Source organism: Triticum urartu, chromosome 6A, assembly GCF_056163025.1.
Source record: "Triticum urartu cultivar PI428250 chromosome 6A, HENAU_Tu73, whole genome shotgun sequence".
Taxonomy (NCBI): Eukaryota; Viridiplantae; Streptophyta; class Magnoliopsida; order Poales; family Poaceae; genus Triticum; species Triticum urartu.
The window spans coordinates 8,849,232-8,876,795 of NC_141878.1; the positions used below are offsets into that span (position 1 = coordinate 8,849,232).

Below are 27,564 nucleotides of genomic sequence, written 5' to 3' on the forward strand. Positions count from 1 at the left end.
TTACGATTTTCCAAATAGCAAAAACAAAACGTGAATGTTTTATCAAACACGAACATTATTAGTTTTTTTTACAAATTTTGAGAAAACTCAAACATTTTTCAACACACAAACGAATTTTGGAGACGTGAACATACTTTTTAGAACGGAAACATTTTTTAAACTACCCAAAAACCTGAACAGGAACAATTTTTCAAATTTGGAAACAAAATTTGGAAACACAAACAACTTTTGAATTTCCCAAACATTTTTGGAATTTGTGACATTTCTTTAAAGCACAAACATTTTCTGAATCTTGAGAACCAATTTTGAAATGGAGAACAAATTTGGAAGCACAAACAATTTTTTAAAGCACAAACATTTTTTGAGTCTTTGGAACAAATTTGGAAGCGCGAACAATTTTTAAAGCACGAACATTTTTTCAATCTTGAGAACAAATTTTGAAAACTCCTAAACAAATTTGGAAGCGCAAACAATTTTTTTAAAGCACGAACAGTTTTTAAATCTCGAGGACAAATTTTGAAATAGAGAACAATTTTGAAAAATCCTGAACAAATTTGGAAGCGTGAACAATTTTTTAAAGCACAATCATTTTTTTGAATCTAGAGAACAAATTTTGAAATAGAGAACAATTTCAAAAAATCCCAAACAAATTTGGAAGTGCAAACATTTTATGAAATCCGGTATATTTTCTGCATTTCGAAAGTTTTGAACTTTTTGTGTAACAGGAACAAATTTTGGATTGGAGAAAAAAATTGATAACTGAAAATTTTATGAAAATACGAACAAAATTTGAATTTTTTCAATTTCTTTTGAGAAAAAGAGAAGAAAAAGAAAAGGAAAAGGAAAGAAAACAAGAAAAAATCAGGAACATTTTTCGAAATTATGAACAAAATTGTGTAAATGTGAACACTATTTCAGAAATATGAACAATTTTTGACAAAAAGAACATTTTTGTAGATTCTGAACCATATTTGAACTTTTTGAAAAGCTTACAAAGAAAAAGTTCAAAAAAAAACAGAATAAGACAAAGAAAACGAGAAAAAAGAAAGACAGAATAAGACTAAAGAAAAAACAGTAGAAGGAACAGATGGTTTTTTCCTCGGTTTTAGTTTCTTTAAGTTTAGCATTGCTATTATAATAGATCCACGGGCCAGGCGCTGTGGCTAGCGTGGTGTGTTCCGCTACTGGAGGTCGTAGGTTGGATCCCTAGCGCGATCGTTTTTTGCGGTTCATCTCGCGAGTCGAAACCACTAAAATGGCCCGGCCCAGGGTGAGCTGCGCCCTGTGCGAAGCAGCGACTACTTGCCGCAGTAAGCGGCCAATAGGGAATTCCATATCTACATCGATCGTTCGCGTCTGTTTCGCCGAGCTCCGTTGGAACCGCCTCGTGATGTTTCGTTTCCAATTCGGAGTTCAGATAAGATCCGGATCATGTTGGTTTGATCGTCCCGTTCTCCCTGTCGAGTTCGGATTCCCGTATGCCCAGGCCTGGCACTCCCCACTATATATATGAAGCCAGGGCAGGCTCGATCGACACCGTATTCATCGACAGCGTCCAAGAAACGAGGACCGCGGCTAAAGCCAAGTAGCCAATCGATCCATCTTTCCACGATGTCGTTCTTCAACCTGCGTCTCTTCGCTTCCATGGCGATGGCGGACGTCCTCCGCTTCCCAGTAGAAGGCTTGCACCTGCACGATCACACGCCCAAGGAAGCAACGGCAGAACTTCTGCTGCCGGTCGGATCGTCCCGTCAAGAGCCCCATCGCGTCGTCGACTGCTCGGAGGCAGGAGCTCCACCAGCGCTAATGTTTGAACTCTGAAGTAATGCATGTGTGATGTGTTTGTGAGTGAGTTTGAGGATTTCTAATACTTAGTAATTAATATACTTGGACAGGATTGTATGAATTTCAATATGCTAGCACTAGTAGTATGACAAGATTGTATGAATTTCAGTATGCTACAAATACTGTAGTATATATATGAGGAGCGGGAGTACGTACTCCCAGGAGTACACAAGCATTTTCATCCTAGGTGAGGAATAGTTATTCTTCACCCCCCTCTATTTTAGCATCAATGCACCGTAATTTTACGTTTCGTAAGTTTTGTCTTATTTCCGACACAAAAAATGGCCGTAATAAAATACATAATCGCCGTAAAAAATATTTTATGTTATGTAAAATTACAAACATAAAAACATAGTCTAAAATACACATAAACTGTAAATTTTCTTGTCTTATGACCTATATTTTTATTTTCTTATGTCAAATTTTACATAGTGAATCAATCGGAATGTAACTATTTGAATTCGAAACGTAATTTAATTATGAAATGATCGTAAAATTACCTCGGGTGAAGAATAACTTATTCTGCACACTGGGTGATGAATTCACCCTGGTCGGTCGATCGAGCTGGATAGCCGATTCCTCCGTCGCACCGTGGGGTGGTGTAATTTTACCTTTTCTTTATGACGGTTCCTCCTTTTGCTTTTTTTTGCTTGGTCGTGCGGTTTGGATCATGCCCACTACCAGCCGAATCAACAAAAAAAAAAGATCCCAGGGACGAACAGCGGCGGCGAGCGGTCTGGGGCTAGGCGAGCGGCGGCCGTCGTCCGGCAGCGATACGAGTGGGCCCGGAGGGAGCTCGGATTCCAGCGCCATTCTCTCAAGCCCGGTGTGGTGGGACGACGCCTCGCCAGCAACGAACACCTGGCCACAGTCGGGCGCAGTCCGCGACTCAGGGGTTGGAGGCGTCCTCGTCTAGCCGACGAGCTGGTTATGGGCCCTGTTTGGATACTCTAACTTAGTTAGAGGTTAGAGTTAGTTTCTAACTTGTGTCTAACCCTAAACTAACTCTAACTTTGGTGATGTTTGGATGAGAGGGTTAGATTGACAATAAATGCACTTTCTCAATCATTTGGCCCTCTTTTCAGCCGGATTCGTTGTGGTCGGCTCTTGTGTGGCCTCCTCCCGCTCAGAAATGACATAAACAAATTATCTTTACAAATCAAGCATCAAAAACATGATAAATTTTATTTTGTCCATACAAAACATTATGGTCAGTTTGCAACGATGTATCTCAAATTTGGGTATCTGATCCTTCCACTAAAAAAATCATCGTAGCACGGCACAAAGTTAGTATATAACCAGTTCTTAACGTAGACTCCGGACGGATTCAATCCAAAAATCATGTAATTAACCTATACTGAATAATTCACTTTGCATGAGAGACGACTATCTGGTGCAAAAAAATCAGTGGACAGGGGAGCAACACACATGCAGATAAACAGAGATTGCTCACAGCAAAAAACTAAGATGTGTTCAAAATAAAATACCAAAAGTGTATAGCAGTAACTTATTTGCACCAGAGAGATAGTACCCAAGATTTTATTTTGTCCATACAATTGAGACGTCCCACTTAAACGTATAAGTCCTCAATCAAGCTTAAAAAAATCACATTCCATGAAACAGAGCACGAGCTAACTCTTCATGGAAGTCATTCATGTTGGTATCTTCAACAAGAGGTTCGTCTTCTGGCCATGCAGATGCAGCAGAACTAGGCATTGGATTATAGTTTTCATCCGCATCACATGCATCAAATTCCCTATCCGGAATTCTGCTCTCTCGAATGAAATTATGAAGAGCCATACAAGCAACAATAATTCTAGTTTGCTTGTCCTCTGGAAATTTTGGCATGTTCAACAAAATCCTAAATTTCATCTTCAACACTCCAAAGGATCGCTCAACGACATTCCTAACTTTGGCATGTGCATGGTTGAAGGTTTCTTTCATACCTTGTGGCGGCGGGCCGTTTTGCCATTGCTCCACGTGGTACCTTGTACATCTGTATGGTGAAAGGTAGCCCAGACGGTTTGGGTACCCCGCATCAACCACATAATACTTTCCTACATATTGGCAAAGGCACACAATGAGACTAAGATGAACAAGTGTAATTGGATAAAAATTAGTGCAAGACGGTTCAAGTAGCAAACCTGGTGGTGGACGTGGAAATTTGTGATGATGAGTAGTTATGGCATCTTTGAAAACTCTCATGTCGTGTGCTGAACCAGGCCATCCCGACATCACAAATGTAAATCTCATGTCGAAATCACAAACAGCAAGCACATTCTGGCTGGTTTCATTGTGCCTGTTCAAGTATGGAACCCTCTTACTCTTATCCACCACAACCTTCACATGTGTCCCATCTATAGCTCCTATGCAGCCATTGAAGTGTGGCCAGAATGCTTGATTTTCTAAGTTTGGATGCACCTCTGCAAATGTTGGGTCCTTGGGTACAATTATGTCATGTGCTAACCTAAGGAGGCATGCCAAAACTCTGTTAAATGTCCTACTTACTGTCTCTATAGACCTCCTAAAACGGTTCTCAGCCTGTCTAACTGACTGTGGTGATCCAACAATCCATAAAAACATAGCTAGAGCCTCTACAGATGTCATTTTTCTACTGGACTTCAACCCATATGATTGCACCAAAGTATTATGTAGCCTGTTAAACAAAGGTCTCTCAACCCTAAACATGTTGTAGCATTGGGTATCTCGGGCTAGTGTCTCCTGCACCCAATCCAAACCAGAATATCCACTGACCCTCCTAGGTAGTTTCACAAAGTAGTTATCAGAGTACATACCCAAGATAGGAACCAACTGCAAGATTAAATTTCTGGACTGCACCAAATTGTTGCGGCATATGGATATGATCTCATCCTCACTTGTGCTACCTCCATCATATTCTTTCTCGGTCATGGGGCCATGATCATCTTCCTGCTTAAATACATGTACCAAATTGTTAGCACATAGCATACTACTTGAAGGAGTGTAAGCAAACAAAAATAATTCAGCATGCATATATTATAAAATAGTTTAGCCAAATAAAATTAATTCAGCCCGCATATAATATAAAATAGGTTCACCAAATAAAAATAATTTTGCCCACACGTAACATAGATAATAGTTCAACACCTCACAAACACATATAGGTTCAACATACAGCAATGTAAATAGGTTTAGCATACAACAATGTAAATAGGTTCAACATTTTAACACACACATTCCCAAGCAACTATTCAGCCACAGAAGAACTACTCCAAATTGTTGTCCCTGCACCATTTCTTGAAGTAACCCAACCTAAGCTCGTGTGTTAATAGGCCACAGAAGAACTCCCTTTGGTACTCCGTTTCTAACATCTTGGACAGAGCATAGAAAGAGTCAATTGTTTGCTCAATGCCACACTCAAATGCTAGCTCCTGACACCTCTTCACAAAAAATGCAGCCTTCTCATTTGCACGTTTCTGCATTTGCTTAGTGTTGGCTGCGACAGACTCCTTGAAGGTACTAGCTATGTCCTTCACAATCTTCACCATTGGGCTCTTGCTCTTCTTCAATGGACTGGTCAAAGTGCTCGAAGTGCTTGTTGACCTCTTGCATCTCTGGATCCTCTGGTTGCTTGTAGGTGTTCCTTGAAACTCCTCCTCTTCCTCTCCTGCACCTAAATCTTGCCCTTGATTCTGACCGTAATCATCTCCAGGCACAAAGGTTGTGCTTCCATCCACAATGTAACCTCTGAACAATTGATCAAGCAACTCCTCATTTGCTGGAGGACCCCACTGCAGCTTCCGTAGGTATGGTTTCTTCTGCAGGATAATGAACAAATAAACTACTTATGATATTATTATTTTTGTGAAAGAAACTATTTAAGATATGAGAGCACACATCAAAATTCAAGTAACTAGATTTAGTGAAAAGACTACCTCTGTGTGTGTTATCCAGAACTCAGAGTCGGCATCAATGGTTCCATCTGGTTTCCTCCCCAACCCTGTATGCACTTGCATGTATCGCCAGAAAGTGTAAGTGTTTTTGAGTACGACTATCTGGTTCTTCACCTGCAAACGGCTATATACCAACCCCCTTTTAGCAAGTAAGCCGTCGATAACGGCTTGGTACCCTTCACCACTCATCACTGTACCATTATAAGTTCCTGCTGCACGTTGCTGAATGCACAATTCTAACAAGCAAGCACTATTAGCATCATTCCAGTGGGCTCGATTGCTTTGGCTCACCAGGGGACCTCCGGAGCTCGCTAACTCCTCCACATCGTCCTCCAATTCTTCATCACCATTGTCAAAGGGAGCGCCGAAGCCGGATGCTTGCCCCTGGAGGGCACTCCGCGGTGCCCGGGGAGGCGGTACGCGATAGCCGCCACCACTGCCACGACTCGTCGTGTCGGTTCACTGGTTACGGCGGCCGGGTGCCGCGGCGGACGAGTTGGCTCGCTGCCGAACGACGCCGCCTGCTCCGCGACCGGCACCCGCTGACGAGGAGCCGCCGCCTGCCCCCGTGGACGACCCGCTGAGGAACACGCCACCATTTCCTCCTCCACGACCGGCTGCTGCTGACGAGGAGCCGCCAAAGTTCAGTTGCCGAATGAAGGGTGGCGACGGATTCGCCCATCCATCTCCCGCTCCAGCACGTGGTGGGCGATAGTGAGGGAGCCCGGAGCCCCTGCCGCACCCAGGGAGGACCTGCTCGTCATCGCTCTGGAGGAAAGCTCCGTACAACCCAAGCCCTGGGAACCCTTTCGACGGCGAAGCTTGCGAGTTGAGGTCGAGATTGGCGTGGGTAGCTGGGCCGCTTGCAGAGGGCTGCGAACCCCACCCTTCGAAGCCGTCGCCATCCATGGCAGGTGGGACGACCGGTGCGGTGGCCGCCGGAGTGCGTGCCTGGGGGCGCCGGTGTCGGACGGGAATGGGGGGGGCGGAGGGGCAGAGGCAGGGGGTGGAGGGCGGAGGGCAGAGGACGGGGGCGGAGGGCGAAGGGCGGGTGGCGGAGGGCGGAGGACGGGGCCGAAGGGCGGAGGACGGGGCGGAGGGCGGGGAGCGAACGACGGCGGCGGGGAGCGAGATGTGATGCGAGATGTGGTGGGATGCGGGGAGCGAGATGCGATCCAGATGCGGGCTATGGATATTTTTTAATGGGACCCACCACATCTAACCCCAATAAGCAGCTCCCCACCGGGTTGGTTTTTTTTGCTGGGTTAGATGCAAATAACTCTACTCTAACCCACATGTTTGGATATTTTAGGCTTATTTCTATCTCAACTAACCCATACTAACTCTAACCCCTTGATCCAAACAGGGCCATGGTCAGGCGGGCAGCGCGTCGTGGCTGCTGCGTGAAGAGGTACTTCGTCGCTTTTTGGTAGATGCCCCCATATGATTTTGCTTCAGGATCCAGCCCTTTCAATTTGATTCTATTTTACGGGAGCTATGATTGATTCTCACTACAACTTCACCATCGATTGCTTTATTATGCCTGACTACCTGTGTAGATCAAGATCCCACAGGCTGGCATCCATGGCTAGATATGCTTCAGTAGCCTCACTTTATTGCCTCGATGTTGCCGGCCGATGGCCGTAGCCTTATAAGTGTTACCTCAGATCTTGGACCATCTCTTCAGGAGCAAACACATATAACAATAAATCAGACGCATGCAGGCAACACTTCACTGCACACGATATACTTGATCCGGCAGCTAGTTTATCCGTATCGTTGCTTAATGTGGAACAAACATACTACTGGTCAATTTCACAATTCAGTTCTTGTTCTGGCCCACTAATAATAAAAAAAAGCGACGAAATCCTTATCCTTCACTTGCTACTAGTAATTCCCAAAAGAAACCAAGCAAAGGATTGGGAGTAAAAACTAATTCCTTGCCCAATACACTACTGATTCCCTCCTCTAAAGTCATATCCCTCTTCCCATTATCGCCAAATAGGCTATAGACGAGTTGCTCGGGTGGCCTGAGGCAAAACAAGAACCATTTGTACTCCAATTGGTTAGGAGCGTGGTTTTATTGTTCTTCAGTTTATTAGTGCGAAGTTGGTTGCATCATCTGCTTCAGGAGATAGTCATGTGCACCACGAAATTAGCTTCACCTGAAGATAGTATGAGCAGGCATACCTCCTAGTCTAGCTAGCTGGGCTATGCAGCTATCTGATTGTAATTCAGAACTAGTGTCTTTGGTAGTTCCAACAAATCAGGGATTCAGTACGAAGCTAATTTGGAGCCAGGCGAGTCGGGATTCACATCCCTTTTCGGAGGTGAGATAGCCCTGCCATCACTCATCATTGCATATTTATAGAAATCAATCTAGCACGTCTGCTCCCTCCACAATTTATTTGAATCTGTAGCAGACTGGTTTGCTCACAACCTGTTTGATAGAATACCTACAAGAGCCAATTATCCATCTCCACAAATATCCCTGTGGTCTTCCCATCAATTGCATCTTAATTTGACTCCCATTTTTTGCAGATTAGTTTGTTTGCATATTTTTTTGTACTGGTATTGATCATGTATGCTTTTTAGTCCGCGAATCAGCAACATGGTGCACACATATTTGTTTCTTGCGATTGGTTACAGAAGCCTAATTAACTATATTCACCTTTTAGCAGTAATACAACTATTTGGTTATTTCCTACTTCCTTTTAGTGATTATCACTCCGACAGGTGGATGCACACGTATAAATGGGTGTGTCATGGCTGTATTTTGCCTGTGACTATCGGAAAGTAATCTCCTTTATATGAATATTTTTTTTTGGGAATTTGTACTTAGATGGCTAACCAACAAAGGCAGGAGATTCCAGCGACAGATTTGAGGTCGGCGCCTCACGAAGGCATGCTCCTTGCCAGGAGAGGCAGGGGCATCCTTTCTTGGTCTGCAGCTTTCACCTCTGTTGCTTCAGGTGAGCCCTGATTTCTCATCCTATCATTTCTTTTGGAAGCCGATAACTGCCACACGTGTGGCGTGGAGGGCAACCCGCCCGCATGCATCGTGTGGCATGGACGGGAACCGCCCCGCACGACCCCGTCCGCGCGCACAAAAGCGCGCCCGCAAGTCCGGTGCATGGCAAACCCGCCCGCACTGCCTCGTCCGGGCCATACGAGCCGCTGCCGGCACGACCCAGCCGTTCCGGGCCTCCGATCCGTCCCCTCTCTCGTCTGCGCCCTCGCCCCCCGCCTGTCGAACCCCGACCTCCGTTGCTGGCCATCTCTGGTTGCCATGGCAACCAGGGAGGATCTGTAGGGCGCTCCCACCGCAAACCACACCCCTTATCTCCCCCACCCCATCCCACCCCCCAACCCCCACTCCAACAACGCCCTCCAGAGACGACCAGCTAAAAGCAGGTGAATCTCCCGATCTCCCTACTGTTTCTCATCCTCCTTCTGGGCAGAAAATTGCAAAATTACCGACGAAGTTGGCAACTAGATCCATCCTACAGGGTTAAAACACTACATACGTTGTGTGACTTCGCAGTTGCCAAGCAGAATACACTAGATCTGCCATGTAGTACGCTAGAGATAACCGTGAGTTCTCAGTAGGTTGATGCTCCTAGTTGGTGAATGAATGGATGTGCAGGAATCCATAAAAAGGGAGAGAGAATTGATAAATTTGGAATAATGGGGGGTGTGAAAATTAATTGCCATTGGTGTATAACGTCAGTTGCCACCTGTCATTGTCGTCAACTGCCACCATGTCAATTTATTGCTTGCCATCCTATTGTAGAGCCTGATGCCATTGAATCAAACGGATAGCTAGCACCAGATTTTAGAAAAGGATAGTGGATGTGCATGTCCTACTAGCCATGATATGTTGGTTGCCAACGCATGAAAATGTGATAGCACTGACGTGTTAACTTCTACATGCAAGCAGCACAATGATAAAAAAATTTGGATTGTTGATGCCTTCTTGTTCATCCAGTGATTGAGAGCACATTAGAACAGAAGCGAGACACGGAAAAGAATGAATCACGAAGATGGTGCAGATGATTGGGGTTCTCAAAGGCCAGAAACGCCGCCACCTTTCGATGCATCAGAGTACAGTCAGCTCATCTCTGCAGGGCCGTTGCTGCCGCTGCTAGAACAGTATGCAGGCGTAGGTACGATGCGTGCTAAAAAATGAAGAGAAACATTTGCCATCTTCGCGACGATGGACATGCCATTCTACTTATGTCGTGCACTGTCATTTGCCTTGCAGGTTCTTATGACCAGAACACTCTTAGGGGGGCCCCGTGGCAAGTGCAGTCACAAGGCGCTAACGCTGACAAATGTACGGGAAGCCAACTCCAACTAGCTAGTATGGCTAATCAAGGTAATGCAAAAATGAAAAAAGAGCACATAATGCTGTGGACATGAAAAATGAACATGAAAAAAAGATGGCAAAAGGACTCACGAGTTATCACGGGTGTAAAATGCAGAGCCTTCGTGCAGCACGTGGAATCGGGCAGCACCCATGTACCTGCCATCGACGTCGTACACAGGTGAGTCCATAAACATAGTGAAGATGCGGATGCTCAGTCAGCACAAGGAGCATAGTTGACAACTACAAAAATTGCCATGAGTGGTCTTCTACGGTTGCCATGTATTAAAAACAACATTTGCCATCTCTGCACACCGGCAGTTGCCATGTAGGAAAAGCTGCAGTTGCCATTTCATGACAACTGCAATTGCCATCTAATAACAAACTGCGATTGCCCTACCGATGCAACTTCAGTTGCCATGCAAGCAAAAATGCATTTGCCACATAAGGGCAACTGCAGTTGCCGTGCTAGCACGAAATGCGTTTGCCGCGATTTGACCAACCACTACTATGATTGCAGGTTATTACGCTGGCGGTGACCCGGCAAACGTCTCCTGGCAAGCTTCGCAAATTCCTGGTGGATCACGTCATTATGGTGTAACAGACCACACACGATGGTCAAATACAGCACAACAAGGTAGAGGGAAAATATCTGAACCACAAAAAACAGCGCTACATTTGCTATTTGTAGTTATTTGTAGGCAAAACAATGGTTGCCATGTTTGTTGAACAGTAGGTGCCATGTCTGCACACCTACAGCTGCCATAAAAATGACCACCCACAGACTGACGGCTTGCTGTCTGTAAAAGATGTCATGGAAAATCACTCGAAGATGGTGTGATCCGTTGCGATCCACATGTTATCCAACACAAAATTCTTAATCTCGTACCTATTTTTCCCTGTTACAAAACCTACAACTACAATGCACAGCGGCGCCGGCACATCTACTGCGGGGAGCTCTGAGCGCACGGAAGACGCGTTCCACCAGACAGCAGACAAACATGCCGCAAACAATTTCGAGTCAGAGTCGGGAATGGCAATCATTCCAGCAATGTCGGCAAGCACCCCTTTGAACACAAGCACTGGCAACTCTCAGGTAGATGGGACTGCCGCCCATACTGAAGTGAACGATGAAACTGACGATGACGCGCAAGGGGATGAAGATGGTGGGCAATCAGAGATCGTGGTGCCTCAGCCACCGTACATTGGGCAGAGATTGGAGTCATTCGAAGCAGCAAAGGAATACTACCAGACATATGCAAAGTTCCATGGGTTTGCGGTCAACACCGAGTACCGTAGGAAAATTAAGAAAACTAACGAGTACAGCAGAGGTGAGATGAGGTGCCACAAGGCACGCATGAACAAGAAGGGGAAAGGCGATGCGCCTGTCGTTCCGGAACGAAAGAGAGGTATCATTCAGAAGACTGAGTGCCCTGTCCGGTGTAAGCTAAATGTAGATGGAGCACAGTGGGTGGTCAATGAGTATTTTGATGAGCACAACCACCAACTGATAAAGAAGTTCGACCTGGTGAAATTTCTGACCGCCCACAGAGGGTTCACCCCCGTCGAAAGGCAATTCGTAAAGCTGCTACATGATTGTAACGTCGGTCCATCGAGAATGGTGCAGATACTATCTCTCATCCACAGCAAAAAGGGGACTCTGAGTAGCATGCCGTACATACCAGCTGACGTCACAAACCTACGGGCAAGGTACCGTAGAGAGAGCAAGTTGGCAGACATAGAGGCCACAATTGCCTACTTCGATGAGAAAGCCAAAGAAGATGCAGATTTCTTCTACAGGATAAGGTTGGACGATGAGGACCGTGTCAGGAACATGTATTGGGTGGATGGTGCTGCAAGGAGAGCTTACAAACATTTCCGAGATTGCATTTCATTCGACGCGACGTACCTCACCAACATGTACAAGATGCCGTGCGCTCCGTTCATAGGGATAAATAACCACAATGAGTCGTTGCAGTTCGGCTGCGGGCTCGTCCGGAACGAAGACACGGATGGGTACGTTTGGCTGTTCAAGACCTTCTTGGAGTGCATGGATGGACTTGCTCCGATGAACATAATAACGGACCAGGATTTCAGCATGCGTGCAGGCATAGAGGAGGTCTTTCCGTTGGCAGTGCACAGGCACTGTAGGTGGCACATTATAAAGAAGGCTGAGGAGACGCTAGGACCGTTCTTTGCTGACCATCTAGAGCTGCACAAGGCATTCGAACTGTGCGTGGACCACAGCTTGACGGTGGAGGAGTTTGAAAGGAGCTGGATGGCCATGACTGAAACACATCAAGTCCAAGACAACGAGACTCTTGTAAGCCTGTGGGAGAAGCGAATGTACTAGGTGCCGGCCTACTTCATGCAGTGCTTCTTCCCCTTTCTACAGACTATGCAGCGCAGCGAGGGATTCAATGCTGTTTTGAAGCGGTACGTCAGTCCTGGCAACTCATTGCTATAGTTTGCCAAGCAGTACACAGCTTTGCAACAAAAAATTCTGGGATCTGAGCTGCAGCAAGAAGCGAACACCGCGCTAAAGCAGCCAAAATTGCTAACGTACTTACCGATGGAGAGGCAAATGAGCAAGATATACACCAACAAGATCTTTAACAAGTAAGTCAGTTGCGTTACAGTCTTATTTGCAGAAAAAGCACCAAGTCAGTATGTGCCTTATAGAGTGCGATGCAGTTGCCATGATTTTGCGGTTGCCATGTTTAATAAAGTACTGTTTGCCATGCTTACTCAGATGCAGTTGTCATATTCAATAGAAAATCTGTTTGTCATGCTTACCCGGATGCAGTTTCAATGTTCAATGAAATGCAGTTGCCATGTTTAATGCAATGTACTTCCACTGGACATGTTGGTGTGCAAATGCTAGTGTCAAATGGAAAATGTTATGTTGTTGCCATGTCTATTGAAATGTAATTGCCATGTTTACTAAAATGCAACTGCCATGTTTGCTGAAATGCAATTGCCATGTTTAATAAACTCTAGTTGCCATGTTTAACAAAATGCAGTTGCCATGTTTAAATAAGATGCATCTGCCATGTTTGTTGAAAATGCAGTTGCCATGTCTATTGTACTGCATTTGCCATGTATAGCGTACTGCATTTGCCATGTTCAACATACTATATTTGCCATGTTCAATGAATTACGTTTGCCATGTTCAAACAAAATGTATATCTATTTTCCATGACAACATAAGGTGCTACAAGAAAAAAGCCCACAATAGTTTAACAGAAAACACACAAAAAATGCAGATTCCAGGAAGAAATAAAGCGTGCCAGCATGTTCACGGCTTTCCAGGTGGACGAACGTAAGTTCAAGGTGTGTTCTATTTTGGGCATGTCAGATTCAGAACCTGAAGACCCGGAATGCTGCAAGTTCTACTGCCTATGCTGCAAGTTCGAACGGGACGACATTGTGTGCTGTCACATACTAAAAGCAATGGACGTGAACGCTGTGACACGGATGCCCCGACATTTCATAAGGCGGCGATGGACTTGGGACGCTGACGATGCGTTGGCGCCGCAAACAACACACGCAGTTCTGGCTGTGCATGACGAGAGACCAGAGTCAACCATGGAAGCCGTGAGGCACGTTGTGCTGACAAAGAACTATGCTGAGCTAATTGATGAAGCGTGCAAGAGTGATGACACAGCGAGTCGCAGAAAAACACAGGAAAGCACTAAAAAGAGAGCTTGATGAGATCAAGAAGAGGAAAGCCGAGGAAGCCTTACACCGGTTCCCCCGCACATCAAGCGTGCCTTCATCCACGGGGCCGTCGTCTGAAAACTCAGAGATAGGATCTGGAACAGCAAGCACACAGACCCAGGTCAGGAACCCACCCCGTTCCATCACAAAGGGTCGTCCAAGAGAGATAAGGTACAAGTCGGGATTGGAGATCCAAGCAAAACACAAGAAAACGAAGAAAGGGGCAGCCAATCCATGAGCAAAAATTGTGGCGTTCTGGACATTTTGTTTTGTACCCTAGATGTTGAGAATTCTTTTTTGAAACAATTGGGGGAATAACTCTTCAGGGGCATCAGAAGTCCAAGGGAAAATTCATTGAATGGTTAAATGCAGTTGCCATGTTATGGGTACTTAATCTGCCATGATGTATGCATTTAATTTGCCATGTTATGTGTAGTTAGTCTGCCATGATTTTTGATACTAAACATGCCATGCTAATTTATGCTAAATATGCCATGCTGTTTTGTACTGAATATGCCATGCTAGTTGTAGTGGATCTGCCATGTTAATTGTACTGGATCTGCCATCTTAGTTGTGCTGTAGTTGCCATGTTAATTATGCTGGAGCTGCCATGTTGTTTGTACTGTATCTGCCATGTTAGATGTACTGGACATATGCCATGGTATTCATGATGACTCTGCATGGCATGTATTCACATGACAAAAATGACGTGGTTTACGGGCACGTAGTGTGTTGTGTGCAAGTGTATGGGAAACAAGTTGGAAAACAGCGTAACGTGCATAAACTCCAGCAAAAATGTTGTGGCTGCATGATCAACCTACCCCCGTGCAGTTACCGATGAAAATGAAGAAGCAAAACAGCCAAAAATGTAAAACGACAATGACTTCCACTACCCATGTCTGATGAACTACATTTGCCATCGTTTTTAAAACAACGTAGACGCGTTCAAAGCATCAAACCGGTGCTAGAAACGACGAAACCATTGTAAGCCTAAAAGTAGGTTCACGTCCACACATATATTACATGAAACTATTCAAATGTCACTCGCACACCACCACTACATAGTAGCCTACGCGGGGTTGTAGCCACAACATAGCACACAGACATAGTTTTCAACGATAAACAACGAGATAATACCTTACATTCCTCGGCAACAGAATGTAAGGTGTGCGTCCAGTCTGTAACGCCACGTGATCACTTGTACTTCTTGGTGACTTTCTTGACAGCTTCCTGCACAAACTCACGTGCTCCCGACCGCTTGTTGAAATCTTCATTCGTCAACCAGTTCCATGTGTGGATTTTCCGGAGTTCAATGACCGTTGCAGCTGTGATAGCGGGGACAATTCTGCCTTCCCACTTCGCAAGGTACTCTAGCGCGTGAAAGCCACAGTCCGTTCTGCACGAGGAAAAGAGTAACATGACCACGCAAAGAGCTCAGACGTAACAAAAGACAGACTTCAATTTCAGATCTGACAAACAAAACAGGAATTGGATTGATGTAAAATGGCAGACGAAAAGGGAGGAAGGAATTACGTGTTCCCTTGCTTTGTAGTCGCCACATACTCAGTCGGGAAATGACTGATCTGGACCTTTGAGTGTTCATAGTGACGGTGCCATGTCTCTTTAAGGTTCTTAATGAAGAATTCAGCATGCGTGGTGAGGTCTGCATCATCTTCCGAACGGATTGAATCAAGCACCTCAACACGTTGGTTCTTCAGGTCAAGACAGATCACGTAGTGGTGACCACACTTGTCGTGTGGGTCATGTGGTGAAAGCTCCTGGAACATGGGGAACATGACCTGCATTTAAAAAAGTGAGGAAAATGAGAATCAGCGTTCACGTAAAGAACAACAGAGGGACAAAGGAATTAGAATCATGTAGAAAAACTCTGGTTATGGGTGGGGGTAGTTGAAATAAAGTTGCCGTCCATGTGTGAACAAAAGTATGCCATGTATTTTACTGTCAAGTTGCCACATAGTTTGCGCGGCATGCAAAAATCAAATAAGTCAGTGTGCACGGCAGCTGTTGCCACATGAAAACAGCTGCCACGTAAAACACAACTGCAGGTGATGGCAACAAAAAGCACACCTTGTGAAAAAAAAGTGCAGACATTGAAGGAGTACTCACATATTTCTTCATTGTGAGCTTGAAATCACCGTGTTGGGCAAAGTTCTTCCTCAGGATTTTGTGGTGGAAGTCACCGTCCCATATTTTGCAGGTCACACTGTAATGCATGATTGTCTTGTCAGCGCACACATCGGTGTGGTTGTTGATGTAGTCAATCTCGCATGCAACTACGTTCGTCGAAATTTTGCCGTTTGGCCTCACGGACTCAGCAAGATCACCAAGGTCGACGTACGTCGCTCCGCATTGAATGACTTTGGTTTTGTCCAAACATGAGCTGTATGAAAACAATATAACATGGAAGGATCATGCCTACTAAGTAAAAAAAATTATGAAAGAACTAAAACAATATAACATAGAAAGTACGAAGGATGTGAATGGTAAAAAAGGAGCAAAGCAAAATGAGATGTTATGGGGTGTGGTCGTTTACGCTTTCAGCTCCTTCATGTGCTTGTCGCTGGACCTCGCATTTCCAAACCGCTTGACGATATCGTACAGCTGGGTCTGTTCTTTAGTGGCCCTGAATTCGGGCTCGTAGTCTTCCGCGGGAGGTGGGTGCACTACCCTCTGCTGCCTCACAGAACCAGGAGTGGCACTCCTAATGGTATCCTCAGATACCGTGTCTGCAGGCACGTTGGAACTTGATTGCCCTTGCCCTCGTGAGGACTTCCTCTGCAATGCTGCCTCCTCAAGCATGCGGTAAGTTTCTTCAAGAGACGGTGAAATCTCCTCGGGTGTGGCTGCAGTGATAAAAAAAGTGGGTTAGGATACCTAGGAAATCAAAAGCAGATGGATTCTGAGAAAAGATGGGGTGCATGATGTGAGTTGTAGGTAGGAAAAAGTGGGGCAGTTGCCATGTGTGGTCCAGCTGTAGTGACCATGTCATAGCAACTACAGTTGCCATGTAGTTGGAATGTAGTTGCCATGTCACAGCAACTACAGTTGCCATGTTGTGTCAACTGCACTTGCCATGTGATTGCTTTATGAAAAAATGCAGCATGGAAACAAAAAAAATGCAGGTGACATGGTGTTGAATCAATTCCAGTTGCCATGTGTGATGCACTGTGTTTGCCATGTTACGGAGACTACGGTTGCCATATTGAATCAACTTCAGTTGCCACATGGTTGCCCAAATGTAAAATGCAGCATGGCAGAAAAAAAGTAGGTGACACGGTGCATCAAATCCAGTTGCCATGTCATCGCATGTCAGTTGCCATCACAAGTGAGAACCCCCCAAAACAAAAAATATGATTGGGACAACAGTGAAACTACACAGACGTGTGCAAGAAAAATCATATGGACATGGCAAGTGTACCTGCCACAATCGGCTCTGCGAACTTGACAACCTTCCTGCCCTCGACCATTGGCTGCGCCATCATTGCAGGCATGCCTCCTGGGAATGCAAAGGCAACTGGCATAGGATCTTGCACAACCGGTTGATCTTGACTGATGCTAAGGTTGAAACTCGATGGGGTAAAGGCCATTGGGTGCCTCTCATTCCTGCTGGCTGGACCACGAACGACTTGCGGGGCAGAATCCAAGGGTGAAAGATCAACAAACATATCTGAATCGGCCGCTGCAGAATGATCGTCCTTATTTGCAGGGCGGGGCGTGTTGTCAGTGGTATCAACCGTAGCTTTCATGACAATCTTCTTGTTTGGGCTGTAGGGGACACCGATGTTGACTGGGAGCCTGCAAGTGCGCAGATTTATGCTGGGGATTTCCACTGCAGGAAAAGGCGCAGTCTGCTCCGGGTGTTCACCTGCGTCGCTCGTGCCCGGCTTGACACCTGCATCAGTTGTGCTCCGGTCTTCAGGTTTCTCCGTCACATTGCTTTTGGCAGGTGGCGGGAACAGTGTGGACGCAGGAACAAAACCAGACTCGTCTCTCCTACTCCTGGCTACTGTCGGTGCGTTCGGTATGTCTGTTGGTTGCTTGCGGGGGCTACGACGCCTAGGTGGTAGACCAACACGCGAAACAGTCGCCTTAGCAGTATCTGCACCGCCAGGAGCTGGAGCTGTTGTGCCAGGACTCTCACCTGTAGATGGCATGTCCTTGTGAACTGCCGCCTCGACCGCTTCCGTCGTGGACACAGGAGTGCCACCGCGCACGCGCTTGGAATCAGTGTCAGATGAGCGGGAATCTTCCTTGCCTAGGTTCGTCTCGGGAGCGTCCACTTCAACGCTTGCTGATGGGGTGGCATGACTCACAGCAGCATCCTTCATTGCCAGAAGGGTTGGCAGTATTTCAGCTGTCCTGGCAGATACCGACTCGTCACTCCCCGATGTACGGATGCCTATTGTTGTAGGCTGCACATCTGCAGCCGGCGGAGATGGTCTGCCACTTGCATCAGAGTTGGTGGGAGTGGTCAACGGTGCAGCAGCAGTATTATCGACTGGTGCCTCCTGTACATCTGAGTTGCCCCCTGTTGACAACTTTGAATGCATGCGTTCGAGCGGGTCCTTACTGATATGCTTGGACCCACGCGTAGTAGTCTTCTTCACCCTGCAAAAAAATGAAGCGCATGAAAAAAGTATTTAAAAATGAAACAAAATTATGTTTGCCATGGTAGAAATCTTAAGAAAATGGAAAAACAGGTGGAAAAGCTGGCAGTTGCCATGTAAGGGGAACATCAGTTGCCATGTGTCATAACTAGCAGTTGCCATCCAGCAGCAGTTGCCATGTTAGCAACCTTGAAAGAATGATAAAAATGTCTGATCTGCCATGAATGCAATTTCAAACCTAGGCGTGGGATGAGCTCACAACGGTAAAAAGATGGCAGTTGCCATAAGGTACATTAAAGTTACCATTTGGCCTACATTCCACTTGCCATGTGAAAAACAAAAATAGAAGTTGCCACACGTTTAGAAAGTAAATAAAATATCATTTGGTAAAACAGCGGTTGCCACGTGGGGGGCGATGACAGAAGACAATGTGACAAGCTAAATGAATGCATTGGAAAATCAAAAAATATAGCGCTATGTCAATGAAAGCGGATGAAGAAACCTACTTCCTGACTGCCTTCCTCAGGTCTGGCAACACGACAGGATCCCCGGTGTTGGTTGTCGTCGTGCAAGGAGATGTCCTGGTGGAAGTGGTATCACCGGCAATGGGGGCACCTTTGTTCAACCGAGCAGAAACACGGGTTGGCGTTGGCGCCTATTTCTTCGTAATTGCTCGTCCACCAGCTGTCGGCTCGCTGCACGTATGAGATCGAGGTCAAAAAAAAGAGGTGGCAATTGTCAGTCAGCAATCTCGTTGCCGCGTTTGACAGAACACAAGTGCAAAAAAGAGGATGAGTCTGTTCGAAGAAAATAGACAAAGCAAAAAGCTAAGATGAAAGTCGAACCTCTTCCTGGCAGCTACAGGGTCGGTCCTAGACCTCTTGCCAGCAGAAACTTGCCCAGCACCCTCTGGAGCCATCCCCCTCTTTGATGGCAAAACCCCTTCGCCTCTCACAGCCGTGTGTTGTTTGACTTTATCCGGTTGGGGGACATCTGTTGCATCCTTGCCCTTGTTACCACCTGCGCGAACTTCAGCGTGTTCATCATCATCGGTGTCCTCTTGCACATTATCCATGACATCATCGTCATCCTTGCTGAGACCAGCGTCTCCACCTAGTTCATCTTGTGTGTTAGCGGGCTCCTGGGAACTGTTGTAGTCATACCGGCCACGGCAACCGGTTGGCCGGTGTGTACGTTCTGGGACGAATGAAGTGAATTGCCTCGCAACCGCGTCGCCGTCAGAGCCACTGAGGGACGTCCACCCCTCAACCAACTTCCCGAGCAAGCCAGTCATTCCAGATGCAAACTGCCCTATTAGCTGCTCAACAGGTGCCCTCGCCTGTACACAAAACAAAGAGGCGTCAATGACAACCCTGTATTGCAATCACTTGCACGACATCGAAAAATACTCCACGACAAACCATATATGTAGATCTTTTGATTACCTCTGAAGGACAAGATGGAGCTGAGTGCACGTCCATCCACTTTTCAAAGTTTTGAGGCCCCCCAAACACGCTGTAGTCTATAGAATGCTTGGCCATCAGCTGGGGAGAAAGAAAAAAAAGTAGCAATGATATACGAGAGAGAATGATGAACACTGACTAGCAGTTCATGTGTTGCAAAAAAAAAGCAGAACTAACCTGCAGTTTACCATATTTCCTATCAGTTACCCTGTCTGCAGCAAGCACAGCCTTGACAGCATCGATAGTCCATGCAGAAAAAACAAACTTGTGCGCAGGCGGCGGGCCTCCTGTCCCAGTGAAGTCCACGGTGGACAGATCAAGGCAGTCGACGTACATGAGCTGATGTACAACAGTTTTAAAAAGAAAGAAAAATCAGTTGCGGTCATGGTATTTTGCGACAAATAACAGGATAAAATATATGGTATTTTACGAAAAATATGCCATCTGCATGTGTTAGTTGCCATCATAGAGTGATGGCAGTTGCCATCATAGTATGATGGCAGTTGCCATGTTGTCATGTTGGCAGTTGCCATCACAGTACGATGGCAGTTGCCATATAGTCATGATGGCAGTTGCCACATAATCAACATGGCAGTTGCCATCTTGTTATGATCATGTTGACATGCATGAATAAAGATGTGTTAAAAAATAGTGTTCACATAAAGGACCGGTAAAAAAATACCATTAAATGCAGTCGACAACCCTTCTGGTACACCTTGCTTGCAAATGCATCATGCAGGAAGTCGGCAATGAACTTACACCAGTTCATGTTCTTCACATCTTTCAGTTTCTCCTGCACCGCATAAAATTCAGGACAAGGAGTTGCCGCGTCAGAATTCCAATGGAAAAAACAACAAAAAAACTGTCAGTGACTAGCTTGCACATGACATCGGAGCAAAAAAATTGAAGGAAAAATAATGTAGTAAAGATAGATCATTCACCAGGATGGGGAAGCATTTGTTGCTTGGGCGAAGAGAAGTGGTCGGCGCGAAAACGGCTGAGATGAGGTACATGAGTAGCTTCATCTTGAAAACATCTCCGTGCGTCGTCATGGCCTCCAACGAATCTGCCACTGCAGTCGTGTTCAGCATGGATTCCAACCCAGGAAACAAACGGGGGAACAGCGCTTCCTCGATCTCGTTGTTGACCTCGTACGGGACTTTGATATGTCCACAGGGCACACCCAACATGCAGAACACGGATTCCTCATTCAGCGGTAGTCTTCCGCGTCCCGGAATCACGAATTCTCCGGAGGCGGGGTCGTAGATCTCACCAAGCCAATCGCATACAGGGTTGACAAGGTTGTGCACCGGACAGCCATCATAGACTGCATACCCATCTCTGCAGCGGCCCCCTTCTGATCGTCGCTGAATTTGTCGGTCAACGCAGTCAGTCGTTCTTGGGAGGCTCTGTTGCAAATACGTTTCTTCTTCTGCAAAAAAACAGACATAAAGTGATCAGTTGTTGCCATGTTTTTACAAACAAAAACAGGATATCAGTTGTTGCCGCATTTTGCAATGTAATGAAATTTTAGTTCGTGCCAGACGATTGCGGGATCAAAGGTGTCAACCATTAACATACATCAGGAAGAAGGGGGGTGTGTGTGAACATTTACCTCATCACCCTCCTTTCTCCGCCCAGTTGCCCGATTACGCTGTGGTGGATCCATGAAATCATCATCATCGTTTTGACGATCGCCACGAGCCATTCTACTGAGATGGGAACATACCAAATTGTCATGGTGGAAAACGTAAATGCAAGGGGGTCAGCAAAAACACTTGCCACATGCAACGCATACGTATGGCATCTGAAACATTTGATATGCAAATTCGGTTGCCACATTGTGCAGACAGTTTTCCACACTGTCTTATATGCAGAAATGGCAGCAGGCAGTCTGTTCACACTCTATTTGCCACACTGTCTTATATGCAGAATGGCAACAGGCAGTGTGTTCGTACTCTATTTGCCATATGAATATACTACCTAGATGGCAACAAGCACACTTTAAGTGCGCAGTGGTTGCCATCCAGTGCACTTGGCTCTTGAATGCCCACTGACTACCGATTGTGGCAACTGTCACACCGTGGTTGCTGTCACATAACATTCAGAAAACACACTGGCCGCAATGGCACTTGGTTCTTGAATGCCCACTGACTACCAATTGTGGCAACTGTCACACCGTGGTTGCGGTCACATAACATTCAGAAAACACACTAGCCGCAATGAAAATAGAATGGTTGTGGCACCTAACACAGGAATTCAGCAATCTTAGTTGCCACACGGAAAAAAGAGCGTGTGTTTGGTAAATATCACATTAGTTTAGCAGAATTAGTTGCCACATGGAAGAGCGTGTGTGTGGCAAGTATCGCATTACTTCAGCAAAATTAGTTGCCATGTGCGAAAGCTAACATGTGGCAACTAACACAGTCGTTTTCAGTAATTTGTTGCCGCAAGGGGAAACACGTTTGTGGCAACTATCAAATATGTTCAGGGAGTAAGTGGTCGCGCAATCATGATAGTTAATGTAACTATCAAGTTCGCCTCATTCTGCATTTTCAAAAACCAAACTAACTAGATCTAGGGTTCAATGGCAACTACTTCGACTTCAAATTCACCCTCGAAATTCTCCCACGAACTCACTGCAAAACACAAAATCGAACCAACGCGCATCAAAAACTACTCGGAAGACACCTGCTCAATCCATATGCAAAAACTAGTGCGTGCCTCCGAACAAGCAGAACCACGCCGACGATGCCGCCGCTGCGGCCACGACGAAACTGGCCAATGCAACCAAAAACGTCTAGCAGACGACTTTGGCGCCGGCGGGAACGCCGACGCATCGACGAATCGCCTGAATCTCTACAAATCTCGATCGAGGAATCGAACAGGGAGGGAAGGGGAGGAAATGCAGGAAGGGATTGCGAGGGGTGCATCGAGCAGTACCTTCAACCCGCAGGCGCTCCGGCGAGCCGCTCCGTTCCGGCGAGCACCACCGACGGTCCCGAGCACCGTCGATTCTTCTGCCTTCACCGTCGCCTTCTCCCCTCTCCTTCTCCTTCGATAGTTGGAAATGCGAGTGGGTTCTGCCAGTAACTGCGGTGCAGAAGAGTAAATGGGAGCGTGAGGGGGAGGGGGCAGAGGCGTGCGACGTCGACCGCAGTCGAAGCGTGGCGTGCGGGCGCATTGCAGTTCCACCGCATGACTCAGATGGCAACCGCTGACCGCGGGATGGCAACCAACGTGCGGGCGAACCTACTCGCACACCGCACACGCGCCTCATCCTACGTGGCACAAAAAACCACCTGGTTTGTTCCAAGATTCGTGCACACACCTGCCAACGGTGATGCTTGCGTGTGGTCGGGGTGGTGAACGCCCACACGTGTGGGCGTTAACATTTCCGTTTCTTTTTTAACCTCCTATAACTCCAGCAATGTCCTTATTTGTTTGATCTATTTGTATTTAAAAAATATGATTAGGATTCCACTATTTGATTAATTCGTAGAATTACTGAACTATATATTCATTTCTGTTTTGTGCTCATGCCGTGCTTGTTGAATTGCTTACTAGGAGGTTTATTCGATTTATAGATAGCGGCACAAGTGGAGCAGGAGGCTGCAATGGATTTTATACTATGGTACGTGTGCACTTCAATCAGCGCAAATTACTCTCTATATTTTAGTTGCATTTATTGCACGATCTAGAAGAGAAGCTTCTATTTTGGCAATAGACGCTGGACAAAGTTGTTGCTAGTTTTGGAGGTTTATATGTGATAGTTATCATGTCCTATGTGTGAGCAGCTGTACAAGTGAGTTAACATGTTTATGAGTTTATCACATGGTTTTCTCAAACAGAAAAGTAGCTTCCTGATGAATCAGATGTACTTCTGTGTGGTGCTCCTGCTGATTTGTCGCTTGTCAGCCAGTCATGGATAATCGGTGCATGGTAGGAAGTACAATGGCAAAACGAGGACGGACTGAAGGCAGCGGATTCCGTGTTGGTCGGAGGGAAGACATTGTCTTTATCTAAGTGCCTCCTGCAACCATCTCCTTGTAGCCTCAGATAATGACTTCAGGTAGGGAAGACCAAGTGACATAACTGTAACTGCGATAATCATTTTAGTAATCTTATTTGATGATATTTCTGGAGGGATATGTTCCTCAGCTGTTCATATTAATGTTTCTTACTGTTGTCGGCTAAAATTTCACATTCAAACTGAACTTGTTATCACAGAAGTTAGGCCGAGATTTTTTTGTTGAATAGTAGCTTCTATTTTTTCATTTATTTATTGTGTCTGTCAAACACAATACATATATATGGCGCATGTACGTTATAACGTGACAGGAGAGATCTGAGATATGTGTGATAGTTAGCTAGGAGGTAGTTAGCCGGATTCTTATCTGTTGTAACTAGCTAGGTCTATCTCCTCCCTTTCTTCTTCCTCAAGATGTAACTTGGATTCTCTCCAACCGATTGTATGTGCTTCAGGGTTATTGCGCCCCTGCTATATAACACGTAACACGTCCCCTCATACGAGGTAAGACGTTTCTGCCTATCGCACATGGTAATCAGAGCTCTCTCTCTTCCAATCTAAAACCCTACCGATTCCAATCGTGCCTAGCCATGTCTTCCTCCTCCTCCTCCGGCGCCTTCCAACCTAGCCTCAATGGCCAGGTCACCGAGAAGTTGTCCCGCACGAACTACGTGCTGTGGCGCACGCAGATCACGCCGCAACTGCGTGGCACCGGTGTCTTCGGCCTCGTCGACGGCACCTTGCCGGAACCAGCCAAGATCCTCTCCACCAAGGACAAGGACGGCAAGGAGACACTCACGCCCAACCCTCTCCACCCTATCTGGGTCAGGGAGGATCAACAGGTGCTCGGCTACCTGTTGGCCAACCTCTCCAAAGAGGTGCGGTGACCACGGTCACCACGGCGCAGGTGCTCTGGACAACGCTGGCGAACATGTACTCGTCTCAGTCCCTAAGCCGCGTCAACAACATCCGCACTTCCCTCATCAACGCCCAGAAGGGGCACCAGTCCGTTGCATCCTACTTCGCCACTATGCGCGGACTGGCCGATGAACTGGCAGCGGCCGGCAAGCCGATTCAAGACGATGAACTCATCTCCTATATCCTCCATGGCCTTGATCAGGACTACCAGCCCCTGGTCTCGGCTCTGGACGCCCTCGTCACGCCTGCCTCCCTCGATGAACTCTTCTCCATGCTCAGCAACTTCGATCAGCGCATGACGCAGTTCCATGGCGGCTCCGGTGGCGGTTTCAAGTCCTCTGCCAACGCCGCGTCTCGTGGGCGTGGTGGTAGCTCTCGTTCGCGTGGCTCCTCTCGTGGCAAGGGGAGGTCAGGAGGTGGTGGACACAGCGGCAGCGGCGGGCGATCTGGCAGCAGGGGGCATCGCGGTGGTGGCTCTGGCAGGACTCGCCCGGACGCTCCGCACTGTCAGATTTGTGGCAAGGTGGGCCACACAGCCAAAGACTGCTGGTACCGCTACGAGGAGGATGACGATGATTCTCAAGATGAGGACAGAATTGCCGCGGTTGCAGAAGGCTCCTACGGGGTTGTCACCAATTAGTATGTCGATAGCGGCGCCACAAACCATATCACAAGTGAACTTGAAAAAGTCACAATGAAGGAAAAATACCGTGGAAAAGATCAGATCCAAACAACCAGTGGAGAAGGTATGAAAATACGTCACATTGGTCATTCAATATTTAGTACCCCTAAACGTAGCATCCATCTTAAGAAAATTTTGCATGTCCCTAGTGCCAACAAAAACCTCCTTTCCGTTCATAGAATTGCCATTGATAATCATGTGTTTCTCGAATTTCATCCCTATTTCTTTTTGATCAAGGATCAGGCAACAAAGAAAATCCTCTATCGAGGTAGATGTGTTCGAGGGCTTTACCCGTTGATTCCAGAGCGTAGGAGGTTCAATAAACAAGTCTATGGTGTTGTCAAGGTCTCGTCAACACGGTGGCACAATCGATTAGGACATGCTTCTTTTTCTTTAGTTGAGAGATTACTTAGGAAGAATAAGCTCCCGTTTGTTGGTGAGCGTCATGATGAAACAATTTGTGATTCCTGTCAAAGAGCTAAAAGTCATCAGTTACCTTATCCTATATCCACTAGTGTCTCCACAAAACCATTGCAATTAATCTTTTCTGATGTTTGGGGTCCGGCCCCCAGTTCTGTTGGTAGACACACATACTATGTTAGCTTTATTGATGACTATAGCAAATTCTCTTGGATCTATCTTCTCAAGAAACGATCCGAGGTTTTTCAAGTTTTCCAAAACTTTCAAGCTCTTGTTGAACACAAGTTTGACAGCAAAATCATTGTCGTACAATCTAATTGGGGAGGGGAATACGAGAAACTCAATTCCTTCTTCCAAACTCTCGGTATTTCACATCACGTGTCATGCCCTCACGCTCACCAACAAAATGGCTCGGCCGAACGCAAGCACCGCCACATAGTTGAGGTTGGGCTTGCTCTTCTAGCCGGAGCTTCTATGCCTCTCAAATTTTGGGATGAAGCTTTCCTCACGTCTGTTCACATAATCAATATGCTCCCTAGTCACGTCATCAACAATGAAACTCCTGTTGAAAGGCTTCTCCACACCAAACCAGATTATAAATCTCTTCGCGTTTTTGGATGTGCATGTTGGCCAAATCTCCGTCCTTATAATAACCACAAACTCATGTTTCGGTCCACACAATGTGTGTTTCTTGGCTATAGTGCCCAACACAAGGGTGTAAAATGCCTTGAAGTCTCTACTGGCCGTGTCTATATCTCTAGAGATGTGGTTTTTGACGAAACCAAATTTCCCTTTGCTGATCTTCATCCAAATGCCGGCGCACTACTTCGAAAAGAAATTCTTCTTTTGCCACCTCACCTCACTGGTTTTGATCATGGGGGGAACAATATTAATGATCCATTGTTGACTAACCTTACTAATGGTGAACATGAAGTATGTGCTGATGAAACAGGAGGAAACAGCGAAGAAAATGAAGTTGAAAACGGCCCAAATGGTGAAAAAATCGGGCCTTATTTCATGTGTTCCGAACCAGGAGACAGATTCTCCTCGGGATCTGTTCCGCGTCAGGACATCAGATTCTCCCCGGGATCAGCAGCTGCAGGATTTCCCTCGGGATCCGCTGCCGCAGGCGAGGGCACAGCTACTGCGGGCACACGCGCCGGCTCCGAACCCACGGAAGACACGTGGCATGCAGCCGCTGGCCCGAGCGGTGCGTGTTTCCGTGGCCAGCCCGTGTGCTACAAGCGGCGGCCTCCGACACGCTCCACCGAAGCGGGGCCCAGCGCGGGCGCGGGATCCGGCGCAGATATTCCTACGCACACCACCCAGCCGACTGGCGCGGAACTCCACTCTGATCTGCAATCATCGGCTCATGATGAGCGGCCGGGATCTTCTACGGCCATCGCAAGGGCTGAGTCGCGAACGCTGGCCACATAAGATCAGACTGGCCTCGCGTCCGCTGACTCCAATGCTGATTTGGTCTCGGGATCTCCTGTGCAGCATGCTGGATCTTCTGCAGCTACAGATTTACCTTCCTCATCTCCGAGACGCACTCGACTA

General features: G+C 46.5%; 5 protein-coding genes across 5 annotated transcripts; 2 read left to right on the top strand and 3 right to left on the bottom strand.

Annotated features, from left to right (window-relative positions):
* Nucleotides 1-3,450: 3,450 nt before the first annotated feature.
* LOC147963108 (uncharacterized) lies at nt 3,451-4,092 on the bottom strand. The gene is made up of 2 exons (XM_087527899.1): nt 3,990-4,092; nt 3,451-3,902 (listed from the first exon to the last, which is right to left on the bottom strand). The coding sequence occupies exons 1-2, from the start codon at nt 4,078-4,080 to the stop codon at nt 3,451-3,453; spliced, it is 543 nt and encodes a 180-aa protein (XP_087384025.1). The 5' UTR covers nt 4,081-4,092.
* A 998-nt stretch (nt 4,093-5,090) lies between these two features.
* LOC147963109 (uncharacterized) lies at nt 5,091-5,966 on the bottom strand. The gene is made up of 2 exons (XM_087526717.1): nt 5,760-5,966; nt 5,091-5,642 (listed from the first exon to the last, which is right to left on the bottom strand). Exons 1-2 carry the CDS (start codon nt 5,964-5,966, stop codon nt 5,091-5,093), a joined length of 759 nt encoding a protein of 252 aa, XP_087382843.1.
* A 787-nt stretch (nt 5,967-6,753) lies between these two features.
* LOC147963110 (protein FAR1-RELATED SEQUENCE 5-like) lies at nt 6,754-12,496 on the top strand. The gene is made up of 6 exons (XM_087529467.1): nt 6,754-6,911; nt 9,789-9,943; nt 10,042-10,155; nt 10,262-10,324; nt 10,664-10,781; nt 11,053-12,496. Exons 1-6 carry the CDS (start codon nt 6,754-6,756, stop codon nt 12,494-12,496), a joined length of 2,052 nt encoding a protein of 683 aa, XP_087385593.1.
* A 2,561-nt stretch (nt 12,497-15,057) lies between these two features.
* LOC125516331 (uncharacterized) lies at nt 15,058-15,668 on the bottom strand. The gene is made up of 2 exons (XM_087526780.1): nt 15,397-15,668; nt 15,058-15,259 (listed from the first exon to the last, which is right to left on the bottom strand). The coding sequence occupies exons 1-2, from the start codon at nt 15,666-15,668 to the stop codon at nt 15,058-15,060; spliced, it is 474 nt and encodes a 157-aa protein (XP_087382906.1).
* A 9,247-nt stretch (nt 15,669-24,915) lies between these two features.
* Nucleotides 24,916-25,542, top strand: LOC147963111 (uncharacterized). The gene has a single exon (XM_087529468.1). The coding sequence runs from the start codon at nt 24,916-24,918 to the stop codon at nt 25,540-25,542; it is 627 nt and encodes a 208-aa protein (XP_087385594.1).
* The last annotated feature ends 2,022 nt before the right edge of the window (nt 25,543-27,564 follow it).